Raw genomic sequence first — 17,204 nt, 5'->3', positions numbered from 1 at the left:
TTTCCAGCAGTTATCTCAGAAATGTTGCACAAACCAACAGTTTTCCTTGCACTTTTCTCCCTTATGATTTAAATCTACCTTGTGCATTTAAATAACAGTATGTTGGCAGCGTCAGACAGGGCCGGCGGGAGCTCAGGAGTCTGCACGGTAGCCGGTAGGCCTCCCTTTTAGTGGCCCCCGGGGGTCCCGAGCGCTGCAGAAGGGGGCATAGCGCAGGAAGGAGGAGCAGCGGCGGGCACAAAGCAGCGGGAGGGGGCAGTCTCCCCGCCTCCCTCACCTTGGGGCCCCCCCTTCGCTGCTCCCCCCTCCAAGCTAGAATGTGCAGCGGGCGGCAGTGAACGGGCATCAATATACAACTTACTACGTCTTCCTGGATGATCTCGCTCTGCCTGCCGCTGCTCTGGTCTGGTCTTCTCTGCTGTCCAATTACGCTCTCACTGTGCTTCCTGTGAGAGCGTGATTGGACAGCAGAGAAGACCAGACCAGAGCAGCGGCAGGCAGAGCAGGATCATCCAGGAAGACATAGTAAGTTGTATGATGTTGCCCGCTCACCGCCGCCCACTGCATATCCTAGCTTGGAGGGGGGAGTGGCAAAGGGAGGGCCGCCAGGTGAGGGAGGCGGGGGAGACTGCCCCCCCTTCCCACTGCTCTGTGCCCGCCGCTGATCCTCCTTCCAGGCTACCTAGTCTGGGGGCACCTATAGACCTGGCTAAACTGAGGACACCTATAGACCTGGCTAAACTGGGGGCACCTATTGACCTGGCTATCTAAACTGGGGTCACCTATAGACGTGGCTACCTGTACACTGGGGACACCTATAGAACTGGCTAACTAAACTGGGGACACCGATACACCTGGGTATGTAAACTGGGGACACCTATAGATGTGGCTAACTAAACTGGGGACACCTACCGACCTGGCTACCTATACTAAGGACACCTATAGACCTGGCTACCCAAACTGGGGACACCTACCTGGCTACCTATACTGGGGACACCTATATCATGGCAGCTCTGATGACGCTGTTCACGCAGCAAAACTTGTCAGCACTCTGGGCCCCGCACTGTCGCCCCATAACATCCAGACAAATGAATGTGGAAAGTGTGGGTTTTTCACACCTATATCTAACTACCTATGCAGGGGACACTTATAGCTGGCAACCTAATACTGATATATATCTGCACATGGCTACTTAATTTTGTTTTCTGGGGAACATGGCTACTTAATTTATGTATACAGGGCCCATTTGGCTACTAAATTATTTTATTTTGACACACCTGGCTATTTATTTTGTTCATTGTAAGGCTTAATTATTTTATGGAGGTGTGTGACTACTTAATATTTTTACTACTTGATTATTTTATCTTAAGTTTATTTGGTCAGAGTCACTCTCTGTCAATAGCACCGCTACTTATTTTGTGTATTTTTTTGTTATTTTGTGTATTTTTGGATCTGCCAATGACCCATCATGACCACTGTCATGTTCCAGTGCATGGTGACACCCACTCTTTAGCATGCCGCATGTGTCCTACTCCCTGGACTGTCATCAGAAGTGCTCACAATTTATTACCTACCATAATCTAATGTCCTACCAAATGATGTATTTATACAGTGCAAAATTACTGGTGTACATGCCTATGCGAGCTCAAAATGTGGGGGAGATCCCGTGCCGTGGGGGGGAAGGGGGGGAGTTGGGTGCGATCCCGTGCTGCAGGGGGGGGGTGCGATCCCGGTGCGGTGAGGGGGCAGGCTGACACTTTCCTGGTGGGTCCTTAGGGCCCATTTACACTTAATCAGTTGGTATGCGTTAGTGTGCGTTAGTATGCATTAGTACGCATTAGTGTGCGTTGGTACGCGTTTTTTCCATAGCAGTGCATTGGGAAAAACGCGTTAAGTGTGAAAGGTGCCATAGGAAAACATGGACATTACTTTGAAAATCAGTTTTCTTTCAGTTTTAACTGAAAGAAACTGATTAAGTGTAAAAGGGGCCTTAGTGTCCCAGTCCGACCCTGTATGTTGGCTACAAAACACGCATACGCATGACAAAGAAATGATTATAACTGTCTCTTAGAGGGATTTTACTGCACGTCTGGTGCCCCAGCTTGCAGTGTATCTATCACATATCACATAGCCGGCTTTAGAGTTTCTGGAAATTCCTTGAAGTTTCCTTATGAAATAGGCAAGCAGCTATGAAACAGGGCTATACAAACCCCTCAAGGTTTGAGGAGGTACCTCTTGAGTTACATCTAATGTGGCTTTTGATCATTTTATACCCTCTCAAAAACCTACAGTAGGTATAAATAGCTTTAAATGTAGCTGACTGGTTGTTCTACAGAGAATAGCTTTGGCCATCTGCATTGAAACAGGAAACTAAGGCTTTGTACAAATCTGAAATCGCTGACGCCAGCGATTTTCGATCTTTTGCACTTTTTTGATTTTGTGTATAGTGCTTTTCAATTTGTTTTTGCACTTCCTGACTCTTTGACCCAGAAATGAATAAATACAATGTATTTATTCATCAAAGCGCAAACGCAATCGCTGCACAAATCGATTTTGTGAGCGTTTTGCGCTTTTCCTATACCTTCCATTGTAGCAAAATCGCTCTAAAAATGGTACAGGCAGCACTTTTCTAAACGAATCGGAAACAAACTGCTCAGATGTGAACTCTCTTATAGGGAATCATTGCACAATCGCTTTCAGGGTGATTTTGCAAATCGCTGGCGCTTAAAAAATAGCCAAAACAGGTGTGAACAAGCCCTAAGAAAAGAAAAAAAAATCTTGTGTGCTTACGATAAGATAATCCATCTGAAGATGTGAAAACAAATGAAAATACATTGTAAATGCGATATATTTCCTGACGGAATAGTTAGGATGGAACTTCTGAGACACAGTTGATGGAATAAAAAATGTATAAACAAGCATAAGGCTGTAGCCACACTGTGAGCACTTTCTGAGCACTTTTTTTGACTATCAACGCTTTCTGAGAGTTTTTGTTTTTTAAAAATGCTCCCATTCACTTCCATTAAAATTGCAATAAAATTGTTTTAAAATTGCAATGATTGTGGTTTTTAAATGAGCTCATATTGTCAACATTTCCAGTTTTATATGGTAATTTTATTTCATTTTTTCTGTTTATTTTTGCAGTTATTTCCCCTGCCTTTGTTATACATTGGAAACCATTTAACAGGACTATCAAGTACACAGAAACTTAGGTAAATAATGTGGTTTGTTAAAAAAGGAATGGCATAACAGCCCTTCAGTCACACAATTTACTTAGATAACAGGATTCTCTAAAAGTAAATATGCTGGGATTACACGGTTCGTTTCTGCCATGCGTTTCTGCTCTCTATTGTTTTTTCCGCTTGATTCAGCTCTCGATTCTTATCTTCCTCTCGTGTTTCTTATCTTTTTCCATTCACTTCTATCAGAAAACGAGCGGCCAAAGAATCGAAAGCAAGATCAGACATGTCGGAAATTATCTATCTTATCACCTTAAAAACGAACCGTGTATTCCCAGCAATAGACCTGACGATTATGGGCAGATTCGACAAAGAGACAAGTTTATCTCTAATCGAATCTGATTAGAGATAAATTAGTTTGTTGTTGATTCTGCCCATATACTGCAGTCCGATTCCCGTCCGATTTTAGCATGAAATCTTCAGGGAATAGTCTGAGTCCGCACCACCGCTGCACCCAATGTATAATGTGCCCCCGTGTGTGCATTATACATTACCTGTCCTGTAGCAGCCTAGCACTGTGTCCGTAATCCTCCGCGAGGGACAGGTAACATATAAATGCACACACCGGGTACATTTATACATAGGGACGGTAGCGACGGGGGTTTCGTCGTCTTGTCGCTTATTCCGGAAATTGCAGCCATACCGCCACACACCCGACCAACCAACTTCGGCACAACATCTTTCGGCATGCGCAATTGACCATGTGACCAATTTCCGTACCGAAATTAGTTGCTTTGTCAGTCGGGCATGCACTTGGCACTGATTTTCATCCAATTCGATTATAATAATCGAATTGGATGGTCGATCGGCCGCCAAGTTGCCTGATGCAAGGCCACCTTTACCATTTTTACTGATTTCCCATGTACTTCTACAGTCAGCTCATGCAACAAATAACAGCTATGATTTCCATTTCATAGTAAACCCATTGAAAAAAATTACTTAAAGGACAAGTGAAGCGAGAGGGATATGGAGGTTGCCATATTTCATTCCTTTTAAGCAATACCAGTTGCCTTGCTGCCCTGCAGATCTTCTGCCTCTAATACTTTTAGCCATAGCCCCTGAACAAGCATTAAAATCAGATGTTTCAGTTGTCAGATCTGACAAGATTAGCTTCTGGTGTAATTCAGACACTACTGCAGCCAAACATCAGCAGGCCTGTCAAGCAACTGATTTTGCTTAACCACTTCAGGACCGCGGTGTTAAACCCCCCTAGTGAGCAGGCCATTTTTTACTATTTGGGCCACTGCAGCTTTAAGGCCTAGCTGCAGGGCCGTACAACTCAGCACAAAAGTGATTCCCCCTCCCCCCTATTTTCTCCCCACCAACAGAGCTCTCTGTTGGTGGGGTCTGATCGCTCCCCGGTTGTTGTTGTTTTTTATATATAAATATTTAATGTATTATTTTTTGGGGAAAATAATATAGGAAAAGGGCTGCTACACATACACTCACCCAGCAATGGGAGCAGGGAGTCCAGACCAGCATCAATTGTACACAAGAAAATCCCGCTGCACCATGGAGTAAGGTGAAAAAATAGAAAATTCTTTATTCCAAGTCCAGCATCACAGTATACAGGTAAAAGGCTCACGCGTATCGGAGCTATGATTAAGATAGCTCAGAGCTATGATTAAGGAGCCATTCTTGCTCCGATACGCGTGAGCCTTTTACCTGTATACTGTGATGCTGGACTTGGAATAAAGAATTTTCTATTTTTTCACCTTACTCCATGGTGCAGCGGGATTTTCTTGTGTACTATTATTTTTTTTGGATACATTTAACTATTTTTTTTATTTGTTTTATATTCCCCCTCCCTGCCCCCGCCAGCCAATCGGAGTGATCGGCTTCAGCCTATGACAGCCGATCACTTGCTGGACTACAAAGGGGACAGCCGTGTCACACGGCTGACCTCAGTACAGCCAGGGTTGGACTGGGACACTAGGGGCCCACCAAAGAAATTTCAACCTGGGGCCCACACGTCCCATGATTGCAGTGAAAAAAGGGGCGTGACCATGCACCGGAAGGTGGGCGTGGTCATGATGTATTATGGACAGGGAAAAATGTACATGATCTTAGCAGCATTGTAATTCAGAGACACTGCTGCCCAGCAAAACTTTGCATAGAGTCCCCTCCTTCAATATAAAGTAATGTCCTACTTTGCAGAGGTTGTGACCGCAGAGGTTGCGACCATCGGGGCCCTTGGGCCAAAGGGGCCCCGAAGGGCCCTCCCTCAACTACAGTATTACCTCTCTGTTGGTCCTGTGCTCATAATAATCACTTCTATAGATACTTTGAACAGTGGTAATCATTAACAAGCTATTTCCCATCCCCTTCTTGCACTTCGGACACTGTAGTTGCCATTGGCAGGTTTTGGTGCGTTGTATCAATTGTTTATGTATAGAGTGCTTGGGGGGCCCCATTGTAAAATTTGCATCGAGGCCTACAGCTCCTTAGCTAGTGAGTGATTACAGCACTGAGAAGAGATTTTTTGTGCTGCAGGCAGCAATTGGAGCTCTGTCAGACAAGGAGGGGGGGCCCACCAGAGACCAGGAGGTGGGGCCCACCGAGGGAAAAAACTGTACTACTGTGGCCCAGTCCGACCCTGAGTACAGCGCTGCCTTAGATCACAGTGCTGTACAGGTATATTAGCGGCGATCGCCACTGGGAGACTGAAGGCGGAGCCGAGCTCCGCCTTCCAAGCAGAGATGTGCGCCCGATCTCCTGCTAGCCCCATTCCCAGCCATTCACGCCAATCGGCGCGGAGTGGTCCTGGGGCTGCCGCCACATTCACGCCAATTGGCGTGGAGCGGTTGGCAAGTAGTTAAAAGAAAATAAATATGGCAGCCTACATATTTTTCTCAATGCAGTTGTCCTTTAAAGAGAAACTGTATTGTACGTAACGTAATGAATAAAATTGCTATTGGAGTGTTCTGCCTGCAGTATCGCAGTCACTGAGGCATTAGAAGTTTGATCATACACCGTGGATGCATATATTGTTGCATTTTCTGACACCTCATTGAACATTAACTAAGTGCCATATTGCCTCATAGCGCCGTGGGTAACCTTCTGCTTTTTCCATATCTTGGTGATAGTACATGTAACACATACATATTGCTTATATCATTTTATTTTGTCTTGCAGCCTGCCTATGTTCACTGTCCTACGGAAATTTTCTATTTTGTTTACATTGATCCTTGAAATGATCATTCTAAGGTAATCATATTTTGCTCATCACATTTCCAAGACTATAATGTTTGTGTAACACATGATAGAAATGGTTTGTGGTTGTATTTCTCATAATATGGTGGATGGTGGACATTGTAATTCGTTGTCCCTTGAAGTTGCTTCTATGACTAAATATTCAAAATAGATATTAACCTCCCCGGCGTTCTATTGAGATCGCCAGGGAGGCTGCGGGAGGGTTTTTTTTTAATAAAAAAAAAATCTATTTCATGCAGCCAACTGAAAGTTGGCGGCATGAAAGCCCACTAGAGGGCGCTCCGGAGGCGTTCTTCTGATCGCCTCCGGCAAGCATAAGTAACAAGGAAGGCTGCAATGAGCAGCCTTCCTTGTTTGGCTTTCCTCGTCGCCATGGCGACGAGCGGAGTGACGTCATGGACGTCAGCCGCCTCCGATCCAGCCCTTAGCGCTGGCCGGAACTGATTGGTCCGGCTGCGCAGGGCTCGGGCGGCTGGGGGGACCCTCTTTCGCCGCTGCTCGCGGCGGATCGCCGCAGAGCGGCGGCGATCAGGCAGCACACGCGGCTGGCAAAGTGCCGGCTGCGTGTGCTGCTTTTTATTTGAGGAAAATCGGCCCAGCAGGGCCTGAGCGGCGACCTCCGGCGGTGATGGACGAGCTGAGCTCGTCCATACCGCTCAGGAGGTTAAGATATTGAAGGCACTATGGGCCACATGCAATTCACCTTTTCTTCTGAATTTTCTCCTAAGTGATATTTTTAAATTTGCCAATAAAATGTCTTTTACATCACCAGTAAGCAAGAAAGTACTTAAAATTGTTTTGATAGCACTTTTCCACCTACGTTTTGGTACTTTTTCAATTGCGAAGAGCTGAACAGTTATTCTAAGTTGAAGATGAACATTATTTCTTAGGAGAAAATTTAGGAGAAAACCTTAATTGCATATGGGCCTATGACTTGTATCATGCTTATACCTGCCAACACCACAGGATTTTAAAAACAGAGATCCCCACAGGCCCCCTACCCACTCCTCTTCATCACAAAACCCAGTAATTGCCCAATCTGCAGGATGGTCACCTGACCGGTAGTATTGAGTTTTAAGCAATCAGAACTATTCCATGCTTGCACGTGCACACATTTGATCCCTTCTTCCCATGGCATGAAGTGCTTAAAGGCAGGGTGTATCTGGATAAAATAGAGCCTGTGGCAGACACTGAAATTGCATATTCTTATTCCCTCTCTTTCCTCTTTTTTAACACTATGCCAAGTACACCTACATACATAATTTAAGTAGCCATGTTCTCCAGATAACAGAATTAATCTGATCTGAGGTCTTTCAAACAATACCAGGCAAGCTCTTCTGCTCTCTTTTGCTGCATTCATGTCTGAATTAGACCAGAAACAAGCATGCAACTTATCTTGTCAGGTCTGACAATAATGTCAGAAACAGCTGATCTGCTGCATGCTTGTTCAGGGTCTATGGCTAAGGGCTCGTTTCCACTATCGCGAATCTGCATGCGTCCAACGCATGCAGATTCGCACATGTAATGCAAGTGGATGGGCCTGTTTCCACTGTAGCGTTGTTGAGGTGCGTTTTTTTCAGCGGTAAAAAAACGCACAAAAGAGCCAACGAATTCGCCTGCGAGTGGAATGCATGCGAATCGCCGCTAATGTATTTAATAGGAAATTCGCATGCGGCTATGGTATGCGAATTTTCATGCGAATTCGCATAGGTACCAATGTAATTCAAACAGGCAGTGACATGGTTAATTTCGCATATACCCTCACCTATGCGAATTTGCATGCGAATTCGCGGCAAAAAACGCGCAAAAATTCGCGTGAACATCAAATGTTCTGCAAATGTTCGCGAACTGGCGATTCTGGCGAATATTCATAGGGCTTGATTCACAAAACTGTGCTAACTGTTAATAACCTTTAACAAAAACATCTCTTTGTTACAGTTGATACAAATCCTAAAATAAATATACATTGTTTCTACTTCCTGGTTCATGGAAGCATACATATTGTTAATAGCCTGTGCTTTCAAATCAGCTTAATTGCCATCTCTGCCTTGGCAGTCATGTAACACAGGGGAGAGATCAAATTACAACTTGTAATTAGACACAAATGCGGGGGAATCAAACAGGCTAAACTCTCTAAATACATTTCTCTTTAAAGTTCAGGTCCACTTTAATAGCTTGTTTTTTGTTTAAACATGTAACAGTGACACCTGCTGTTCATTTAATGAAATTGTACTATTCATTGTTACAAGAACACCTGCGTTTATATTGTTTGACCATGGCCACACTAGTCTGTGTTGGTTTTCTAAAATATAGTCCAGTAATGACCCAGCACTGCTTTGCAAGTATGATTCAAATGTCTATGTCCATTTATTAGGACAAGATTAAACAGATAATAGCTCTCAATACATCATGAGCAGTATGAGATATTTTTCAAGTCACTCACCACTTAGGGAGTATCTTCTCAAAACATTGCCTTGTTTTGGATCTCTTGCTGCTTATTTTGTATTGAGAGCTATTTTCTCTGTTTATAATGTCCTAATAAATCTATGTTTGAATTATCCTTGCAAAACGGTGCCAAGTCATTACTGCAATGCATCGGTTTGTTTTCCTCCAGGACTTGGAGAGATTTACCTTTTAGCACGTTGTAATTCCCATGGGGTAATGTTTAAAACGTTAATTTCCTTGTTTTAAAAAAAAAAAAATAGATCTCTGGCCTGATTGCACACATCACAAGTGCTAAACAATAGGGATAGCAATGTTAACCACTTAAGTACCAGTGGTCTCTGCCCACTTAAACCTCATTGACACAGAGTGCCGCCATGTGCTGCATTCATTGCTACTCCATTTATTTATTTATTGTATTATTTATAAGATTATTTATACTTAGATTAAGTGGGACATGTCTGGACCTGCACTGTGCTGCTTCTGTGCAATTACTTATAGTAATCCTATATAATAATTTGCAAGTGTCCCTGCGTCCTGTCCGTGTGTCAGTGCTTTTGCGCTACTGCGCATGTCATGCACTGACAGCCGTTGTATACAATGAACAGAGGCGCCAAAAGTATAAGATTAGATTAAATGAGCTTAAAAGCCAACTTAAATGGCAAAATTGAAGGAGGAAGTGGTGGTCTTACCTCCCTCAAGCAGACACGACAATGACTGCGATCCAGACAGTCAAACACATTTATTAGGAACTCCAAAAAGAAATGCAACGCGTTTCGCAGGTTCAACCCCGCTTAATCAGGCAATATAGGGAGGAGTATCAAACAATCTGCACAAGGATTCAAATTAAGCGCCTCTGGGACAGGACACAGGACAGGGCCAGGTGGCGGGCCGGCCGGTCATGTGTGCGCGCACGGCGGGAGTGTGCACGCGTGGCCATGCGCGTGCTGTGATGCTGCGGCGAGGACTGACCTAGAGCCCATTTTTAAATGGGCTTAGGTCGCCTAGTGTAAATTATAATTTGTAAACCATGTATATTCGTGCATTTTCATTTTTAGTGTTGCATAAAGTGATGTCATTTTTTTCTGCAGGAAAAGATACCCAGTGTCCGTTGGTCTCAGTGTAGCAGCAATGGTGGTTGGAGCTTTCATAGCAGCCAGGTACAGTTTTGTCAAGCGTTTATCTGGAGCCAGTAATTATGCCGTTATTCCAACTATGATTTCATGGGCTGCCTTTATTTAACTACTTCCTGCAAAATGGACGTTTTAAAACGATCTGTTTTGTAGAAGACACGATCGAAATACACCTGCGAGGGGCATGCATGTAAGCGTGTATGTGCGACCACTTTCCATTGCCTATGGGCAGTCGGGAAGTGGTTAAAGGGAACCTGAAGTGAGTAAAATTATTTAAAATAAGCACGTGACGTAGCTGCAAATTAATATTATATACTAACCTTACTGTCAGTTCCACTCAGAAGCTCACCATTTTCTTCTTGCAGTGATCCCTTCCAGTTCTGACAATACAGGATCTTCTCAAAAAATTAGCATATTGTGATAAAGTTCATTATTTTCTGTAATGTACTGATAAACATTAGACTTTCATATATTTTAGATTCAAATACACACAACTGAAGTAGTTCAAGCCCTTTATTGTTTTAATATTGATGATTTGGGCATACAGCTCATAAAAACCCAAAATTTCTATCTCAGAAAATTAGCATATTTCATCCGACCAATAAAAGAAAAGTGTTTTTAAAACAAAAAAAGTCAACCTTCAAATAATTATGTTCAGTTATGTAATCAATACTTGGTCAGGAATCCTTTTACAGAAATTACTGCTTCAATGCGGCGTGGCATGGAGGCAATCAGCCTGTGGCACTGCTCAGGTGTTATGGAGACCCAGGATGCTTCGATAGCGGCCTTAAGCTCATCCAGAGTGTTGGGTCTTGCGTCTCTCAACTTTCTCTTCACAATATCCCAAAGATTCTCTATGGGGTTCAGGTCAGGAGAGTTGGCAGGCCAATTGAGCACAGTAATACCATGGTCAGTAAACCATTTACCAGTGGTTTTGGCACTGTGAGCAGGTGCCAGGTGGTGCTGAAAAATGAAATCTTCATCTCCATAAAGCTTTTCAGCAGATGGAAGCATGAAGTGCTCCAAAATCTCCTGATAGCTAGCTGCATTGACCCTGCCCTTGAAAAAAAACACAGTGGACCAACACCAGCAGCTGACATGGCACCCCAGACCATCACTGACTGTGGGTACTTGTCACTGGACTTCAGGCATTTTGGCATTTCCCTCTCCCCAGTCTTCCTCCAGACTCTGGCACCTTGATTTCCGAATGACATGTAAAGGTTGCTTTCATCCGAAAAAAGTACTTTGGACCACTGAGCAACAGTCCAGTGCTGCTTCTCTGTAGCCCAGGTCAGGCGCTTCTGCCTCTGTTTCTTGTTCAAAAGTGGGTTCATGCTTCCATCTGCTGAAAAGCTTTATGGAGATGAAGATTTCATTTTTCAGCACGACCTGGCACCTGCTCACAGTGCCAAAACCACTGGTAAATGGTTTACTGACCATGGTATTATTGTGCTCAATTGGCCTGCCAACTCTCCTGACCTGAACCCCATAGAGAATCTGTGGGATATTGTGAAGAGAGAGTTGAGAGACGCAAGACCCAACACTCTGGATGAGCTTAAGGCCGCTATTGAAGCATCCTGGGCCTCCATAACACCTGAGCAGTGCCACAGGCTGATTGCCTCCATGCCAAGCCGCATTGAAGCAGTCATTTCTGCAAAAGGATTCCCGACCAAGTATTGAGTGCATAACTGAACATAATTATTTGAAGATTGACTTTTTTTTGTTTTAAAAACACTTCTCTTTTATTGGTCGGATGAAATATGCTAATTTTTTGAGATAGGAAATTTTGGTTTTCATGAGCTGTATGCCAAAATCATCAATATTAAAACAATAAAAGGCTTGAACTTCTTCAGTTGTGTGTATTTGAATCTAAAATATATGAAAGTCTAATGTTTATCAGTACATTACAGAAAATAATGAACTTTATCACAATATGCTAATTTTTTGAGAAGATCCTGTATTTTGTCAGAACTGAAATATACCAGTTGCTGTCAGTTATATCTCAACAACTGTCAGTTACAACTGAATGTGCAAGTTAATGTCAATGGTTCCCTATGGCTCAAGTGGGCGATATTACAGTTTAACAGTGTGCTGACCAGGAAGCTGTTATGGGGTAATGGCCATTTTTAAAATGGAGAACGGAGAATTCCAGTTAACAGTGGACAAATGGGATGCAGGAGAGGAGAAAGAGATTGAGGAGTAGATTACAAAGGAGGTAAGTATGACCTGTGTATGGTTATTTTGACTTTTTATTTTCAGTTCAGGTTCTCTTTAAAGTGACATTTCACTTGTGTTAATTAATACCCATCTCGGGTATATATTATATAGATACATAAGTGACAAACATAATTTCCGCTTGATTTGTTTGTTTTTGTGATCCTATAAACAAAGCCATCCTTCAGTTCATAGTAGTGGCAGAAAGGCCAAATGCACGCGGGATTTGGGATCCAGCGCAACAGAACCTCTGAATACACTCAGATGAAATGGGGCTGCGCAGGCAGTAAGAATTATGGGTATTGTAGTTTTTTTCCCATCAGTAGTAAGTATACTTATGAGCCAGTTTTTAATTTAATTTAATTTTATAGTGAATTTTTTATTCTTAATACTTGAGGTAGTTTTGGGAGATTTATCTCACTTGGATTTATTATCTCGCTTGTATTATGACCATTATGAGTATTAATGCGAATGCAGGGGGTGGAACCTCAGCATGCGCGTCACATGACGTTTATGGATAAGAAGCGTCTCTCCACTGCATTGGTCAGGCCCCTGATAAGCCATACAGACGAAACTAGTCGGATGGAGAGTCCTGAGCAGCAGGAGAGATGCTATATCACGTGTTTCTAATTGCACATAGATTATTTTATAATGTAAGTGTACTGGAATTTTAATGTTTTTATTGAATAAACGGTATTACGCTATGGGTTGCCTTGTTTGAGTTTAAGGGTCTGAACATATGGAGGAACATACTGAGGTGAGGGCTCATTATGCACAATTGCTGGTCTGAAATAACAGTCAGCCATAATAGTAGGTAAGAGGCTTGTGTGAAAAGCTGGTGATCAGTGTCACACTGTGCTGGAGTGCGATGCATGCTGATCAGCACGGGTGGAGGAATTGAACCATCTTGACGGTATTACGCTATGTGGAGTCTTTACTTGTTTTTTCATATATACTTCCAAGAGGAATAAGGAGGAATCTTGGGGTCCAAGGAACCATCAACACAAGCTGTTGAGGGTCAGCCTAGTGACCTGGTTAGCGGAACTTGTTTCTCTGTATGAGGATTTTGTGTTTCTGTATGCTTCACTATGTTTCACTGAAGTGTGAGAAGATGCTGCAAAGTAGACCTTTGAACTGAATTTAGTGTGGAATTGAATTACATCAGCAGACTGTTTTGAGCACTGGGGTATTAACACACTTGTATTTTTATTGTGAAGGGTCACAATCCCTCAGTTCATCCAAGCGAGCCAGTTAATGCTTTATAATTGTGTTTTTTACTTTATATATTCTTGGATTGGTTATATTGTGCTGTCTGGTGAAGGAATGCACATCTATACAGATTTATACATAAATTACAACGTTGGTAACCCGACATGGGAAGTTAATCAGTGTCATGTCACAACTAAGAGCGGCCACAACGTCTGAGTGACATTGTCCATGTTAAGCACTAGCAAGCGCTCAGCTGGTACACTAGAGAGGCTGACAATAGGTGGATTAAACGCCTTCAGCCTGCTTTGTGACAGAGGCTTAAGTAGCATTAAGGCAGCCATACACTGGTCGATTGCCACCAGATTGACTAACAGATAGATCCCTCTCTGATCGAATCTGATCAGAGAGGGAACTAATGGCTGGCCATACACTGCACACAGATTTTGAATCAGCATGAATCTGTGGAGCTGCCGCTGCTGCCTTCCTCTCTGCTTATGCTCCCCCTGCCAGCAGCCATACATTACATGTTCCGTTGACGTGAGTCCCCAGGTCCGTGCTGACACTTTCTCCGGCTGGCCTTCTTCATCTTCACTTCCTGTCCCATCTTGTGAGAAGGGGAAGTTCAAACAGTAGAGCGCCCTCTACTGTTTAAAGTCCTCTGGTCACAGGACGGGACCGGAAGTGAAGTGAAGATGAAGAAGGCCAACTGGAGAAAGGGACAGCGCGGACCCGGGAACTCGCTCCACAGGAATAAGTGAGATGCTGCGTCGGTCGTCGCAGAATCAAAACTAACGATGCACTCCCAACCCGCCGGCGATTGAGCAAAATTTTTCGCCCTGAACAGATCGACGGAATTGATCAATTTCGGTTAGAAACCGGTCAATCGGTCCGCGTTTGTGTAATCGATTTCACAGCAGATTTGATCACAAATGTATGGGCACCTTTACACTACAAAACATGTTGTCGCATGCTTTATACAAGTAAATATCAGTGTTCTCCCCAGGCTCTTTTAGCGGGTGTGGCTTGTGAGTGTACGGGGCCCCATAATCTCAATTTATATTGCCCAGAGTCCCCATGAGTTTTCAGTCCATCCCTGCATTGAAAATAAGTTTAGTTGCCTTAACTAAGCTATGTCCTCAATGCAATCGAAAGGTACTTACTCTGTTGCATTTATTTTGAAATTTAAGGTGAAGAGTGAAGACATCCTTGACAAAACCACCTGCGTCTTGGCTTACAGGTATAGGAAACAGACCAAAGTGACCACTGCCACTCGCCCTAAATATGTTCCAGCCTTTCAAGAACAACTGAAGTGGGAGGAATATGGAGGCTGCCATATTTATGCCCTTTTAAACAATACCAGTTGCCTGGCAGTTCCTGCTGATGCTTCATGCATGAGTACTGCAGTGTCTGAATCACACACCTGAAACAAGCATGCAGCAAATGCAGTCAGACAGCTGGCACTATATAAAATAATATTAATAAGTCAAGCATCTGATCTGCATGCTTGTTTAATGTCTATGGCTAAAAGTATTACAGTCAGAGAATCAACATGAATGCCAGGCAAAAAGAAAATAAATATGGCAGCCTCCATTATATCCCTCTCACTTTAGTTGTCCTTTAAGTGGATGCTGGACTTCTCATAACACATAGCACATTGGGGGCATGGCTGTTGTCACTGTAGTCAGACTCCCATAGCTAGAAGCCCAGGTATAGTTGTGTTTCAACTTAACCTTAATTGGGATTGTGTAAATATTAGCACAGGTTTGCTTTAAATAAGTATGCTTATTTTGCATTTGTTTGTAGATGACTCATAACTGATTCAATATTTTCTGTATGTTTATAATGTGCTATTTAAACGTTTTCTTTTCAGTTTTGATCTTTCTTTTAATTTGGAAGGATACGTCATTGTGTTGTTGAATGACTTGTTTACAGCTTCATATGGGGTTTATACCAAAGAAAAAATTGACTCTAAGGTAAATCTTTTCAGTATAACTTCTACTGGTGGTTTATAAAATATTGCATGGAATAATAAAGTAATTGTACTGTAAATTACTTGATATCGCCCTCTAATGGATCATTAACATCTCTCATATGTTGTTATATTACAGGAATTGGGGAAATATGGTGTTCTTTTTTACAATGCCACTTTCATGATTTTGCCTACGTTTCTTTTTGTTTTATCAACTGGAGAACTGGATAAAGTAAGTCTGTTGCTCTTATCTCATGCATAAAATAGTTTTGAATTATTGATTTTGTCTGCAATACACATAATAGCCTGCCTAATAGGAAATAGATCCATCTAAGCACATGTTTACTCTTGTTCCAGTCCACACCCAAGGTGGTACTTCCACTAGTGATTCTATCATTTGTAGCATAGCAAAAAAGAGTCCATCTATCATGTTTACGTTGATTCTAGATGTGTTAGTGCATTTGATACTTATTTGCATGTTGGGTTGATGTGGCTCTGTAAACTTTATATGCTATATGCTTACTATACACCAACAGTTCTGAATGAAACAGTAAAGTTAGGCATCGCAGGGGATTTGGACGCTCCCATAGCCCGTAAAGTGAATTACGGCTATAGCGGCACTTAATGTGCAATTTGAGAACCTGCAATAGCGGAAAGAAAGGCAGTGGGAAAATTTGAAAATAGGTTTACAGTAGGGCAATATATTAAATATAGGCAGTAAGAACAGTTAGTTAAGGGATCACTGTCATTCATCTTCATCATTTTAAGAAGTCAAAACTATATTCAATGTTGTTTTTTAGTAGGAGGGCTTTTCGGTCTCTTTTAGCCCCTTATACATTCCTAGTACTTCTGGGTCATCATGAGCTATTTGAGTATTCTGTAGTACGTGTCCAAGCCCTACCCAAAAGAACTATATCAATCCATGCCATGCCCTTATAAGGACCAGAAATTCCAAAACAAGCAGTATGCATGTTGGGCTGATGTGGCCCTGTCAAATTTATAAGCTATAGGCTTGCTATATGTAAGCAGTTTTGGATGTGAGCCTGGCTTCAGGGGCATAAAGAGATGATTTGCATATTAGGAGTGATGCATCATGGGAAACCACAGTACTTCACTTATAGCTGAATCATCACAAATACCTTCTGTTCTAAGAAGGCAAAAATATATTCAGTGTTTCTTTTTAGTAGGCTGCATACAAGATAAAAAAGAGGTGTCTGCTGAAACCAGGTATCACCTGACTTATATACTGGTTACCAATTGTCTACTGACTAATTAAAATGGCCCAACAAATATTGCATATTGCATCAGCTTGCCAGAATGTGTAGAGGGTCTAAATTAACTCGCTACTATGCCCTGCCGGAGTTGGCCCATGCAAAAATCTTTTCATCTCAACTGGGGCACTGCTTGTAGGAAACAGTAAATTCGGGCGCCTGAGGCTAGTGGACAAATCGGGCGCCGCCATTCACTCCTATAATAAATATCGTTTAATGGGCGCCCGATAGGAAAAAAGGGCGCCGGAGAAAACTAACGTTTTAAAAGCGGCGCCCGGAGACTTAATGTTTTATTACTGTTTCTCATGATTACACATTATTTAATGATTTATACATTTTAAAATATTATTTTTAAACGAAAAACAGTACAATATTTTTTCCAAACATTATTTTTAAACGAAAAACAGTACTTTTTTTTTTAATTTTTTTTTTTTTCCATTATTTTTAAACGAAAAAACCAACAGGGGGGTCTTAGGTTTAGGCACCAACAGGGGGGTCTTAGGTTTAGGCACCA

At 42.5% G+C, this 17,204-nt stretch overlaps 1 protein-coding gene across 1 annotated transcript in view; it reads left to right on the top strand.

The window, feature by feature from the left end:
- LOC137518971 (nucleotide sugar transporter SLC35D2-like) overlaps positions 1-17,204 on the top strand; it is a 144,462-nt gene that overhangs the window by 52,867 nt on the left and 74,391 nt on the right. The window contains exons 4-8 of the mRNA XM_068237485.1: positions 3,145-3,212; positions 6,375-6,446; positions 9,986-10,054; positions 15,321-15,423; positions 15,559-15,651. Of these exons, the coding sequence (XP_068093586.1) occupies positions 3,145-3,212; positions 6,375-6,446; positions 9,986-10,054; positions 15,321-15,423; positions 15,559-15,651 (405 nt within the window). The remainder of the gene's footprint in view (positions 1-3,144; positions 3,213-6,374; positions 6,447-9,985; positions 10,055-15,320; positions 15,424-15,558; positions 15,652-17,204) is intronic.

The sequence above is a fragment of the Hyperolius riggenbachi genome, chromosome 1 (assembly GCF_040937935.1).
Source record: "Hyperolius riggenbachi isolate aHypRig1 chromosome 1, aHypRig1.pri, whole genome shotgun sequence".
NCBI classification, from domain to species: Eukaryota; Metazoa; Chordata; class Amphibia; order Anura; family Hyperoliidae; genus Hyperolius; species Hyperolius riggenbachi.
Note: the sequence above shows the minus strand (reverse complement) of the source record. Positions and strands in the feature narration are given on the sequence as shown.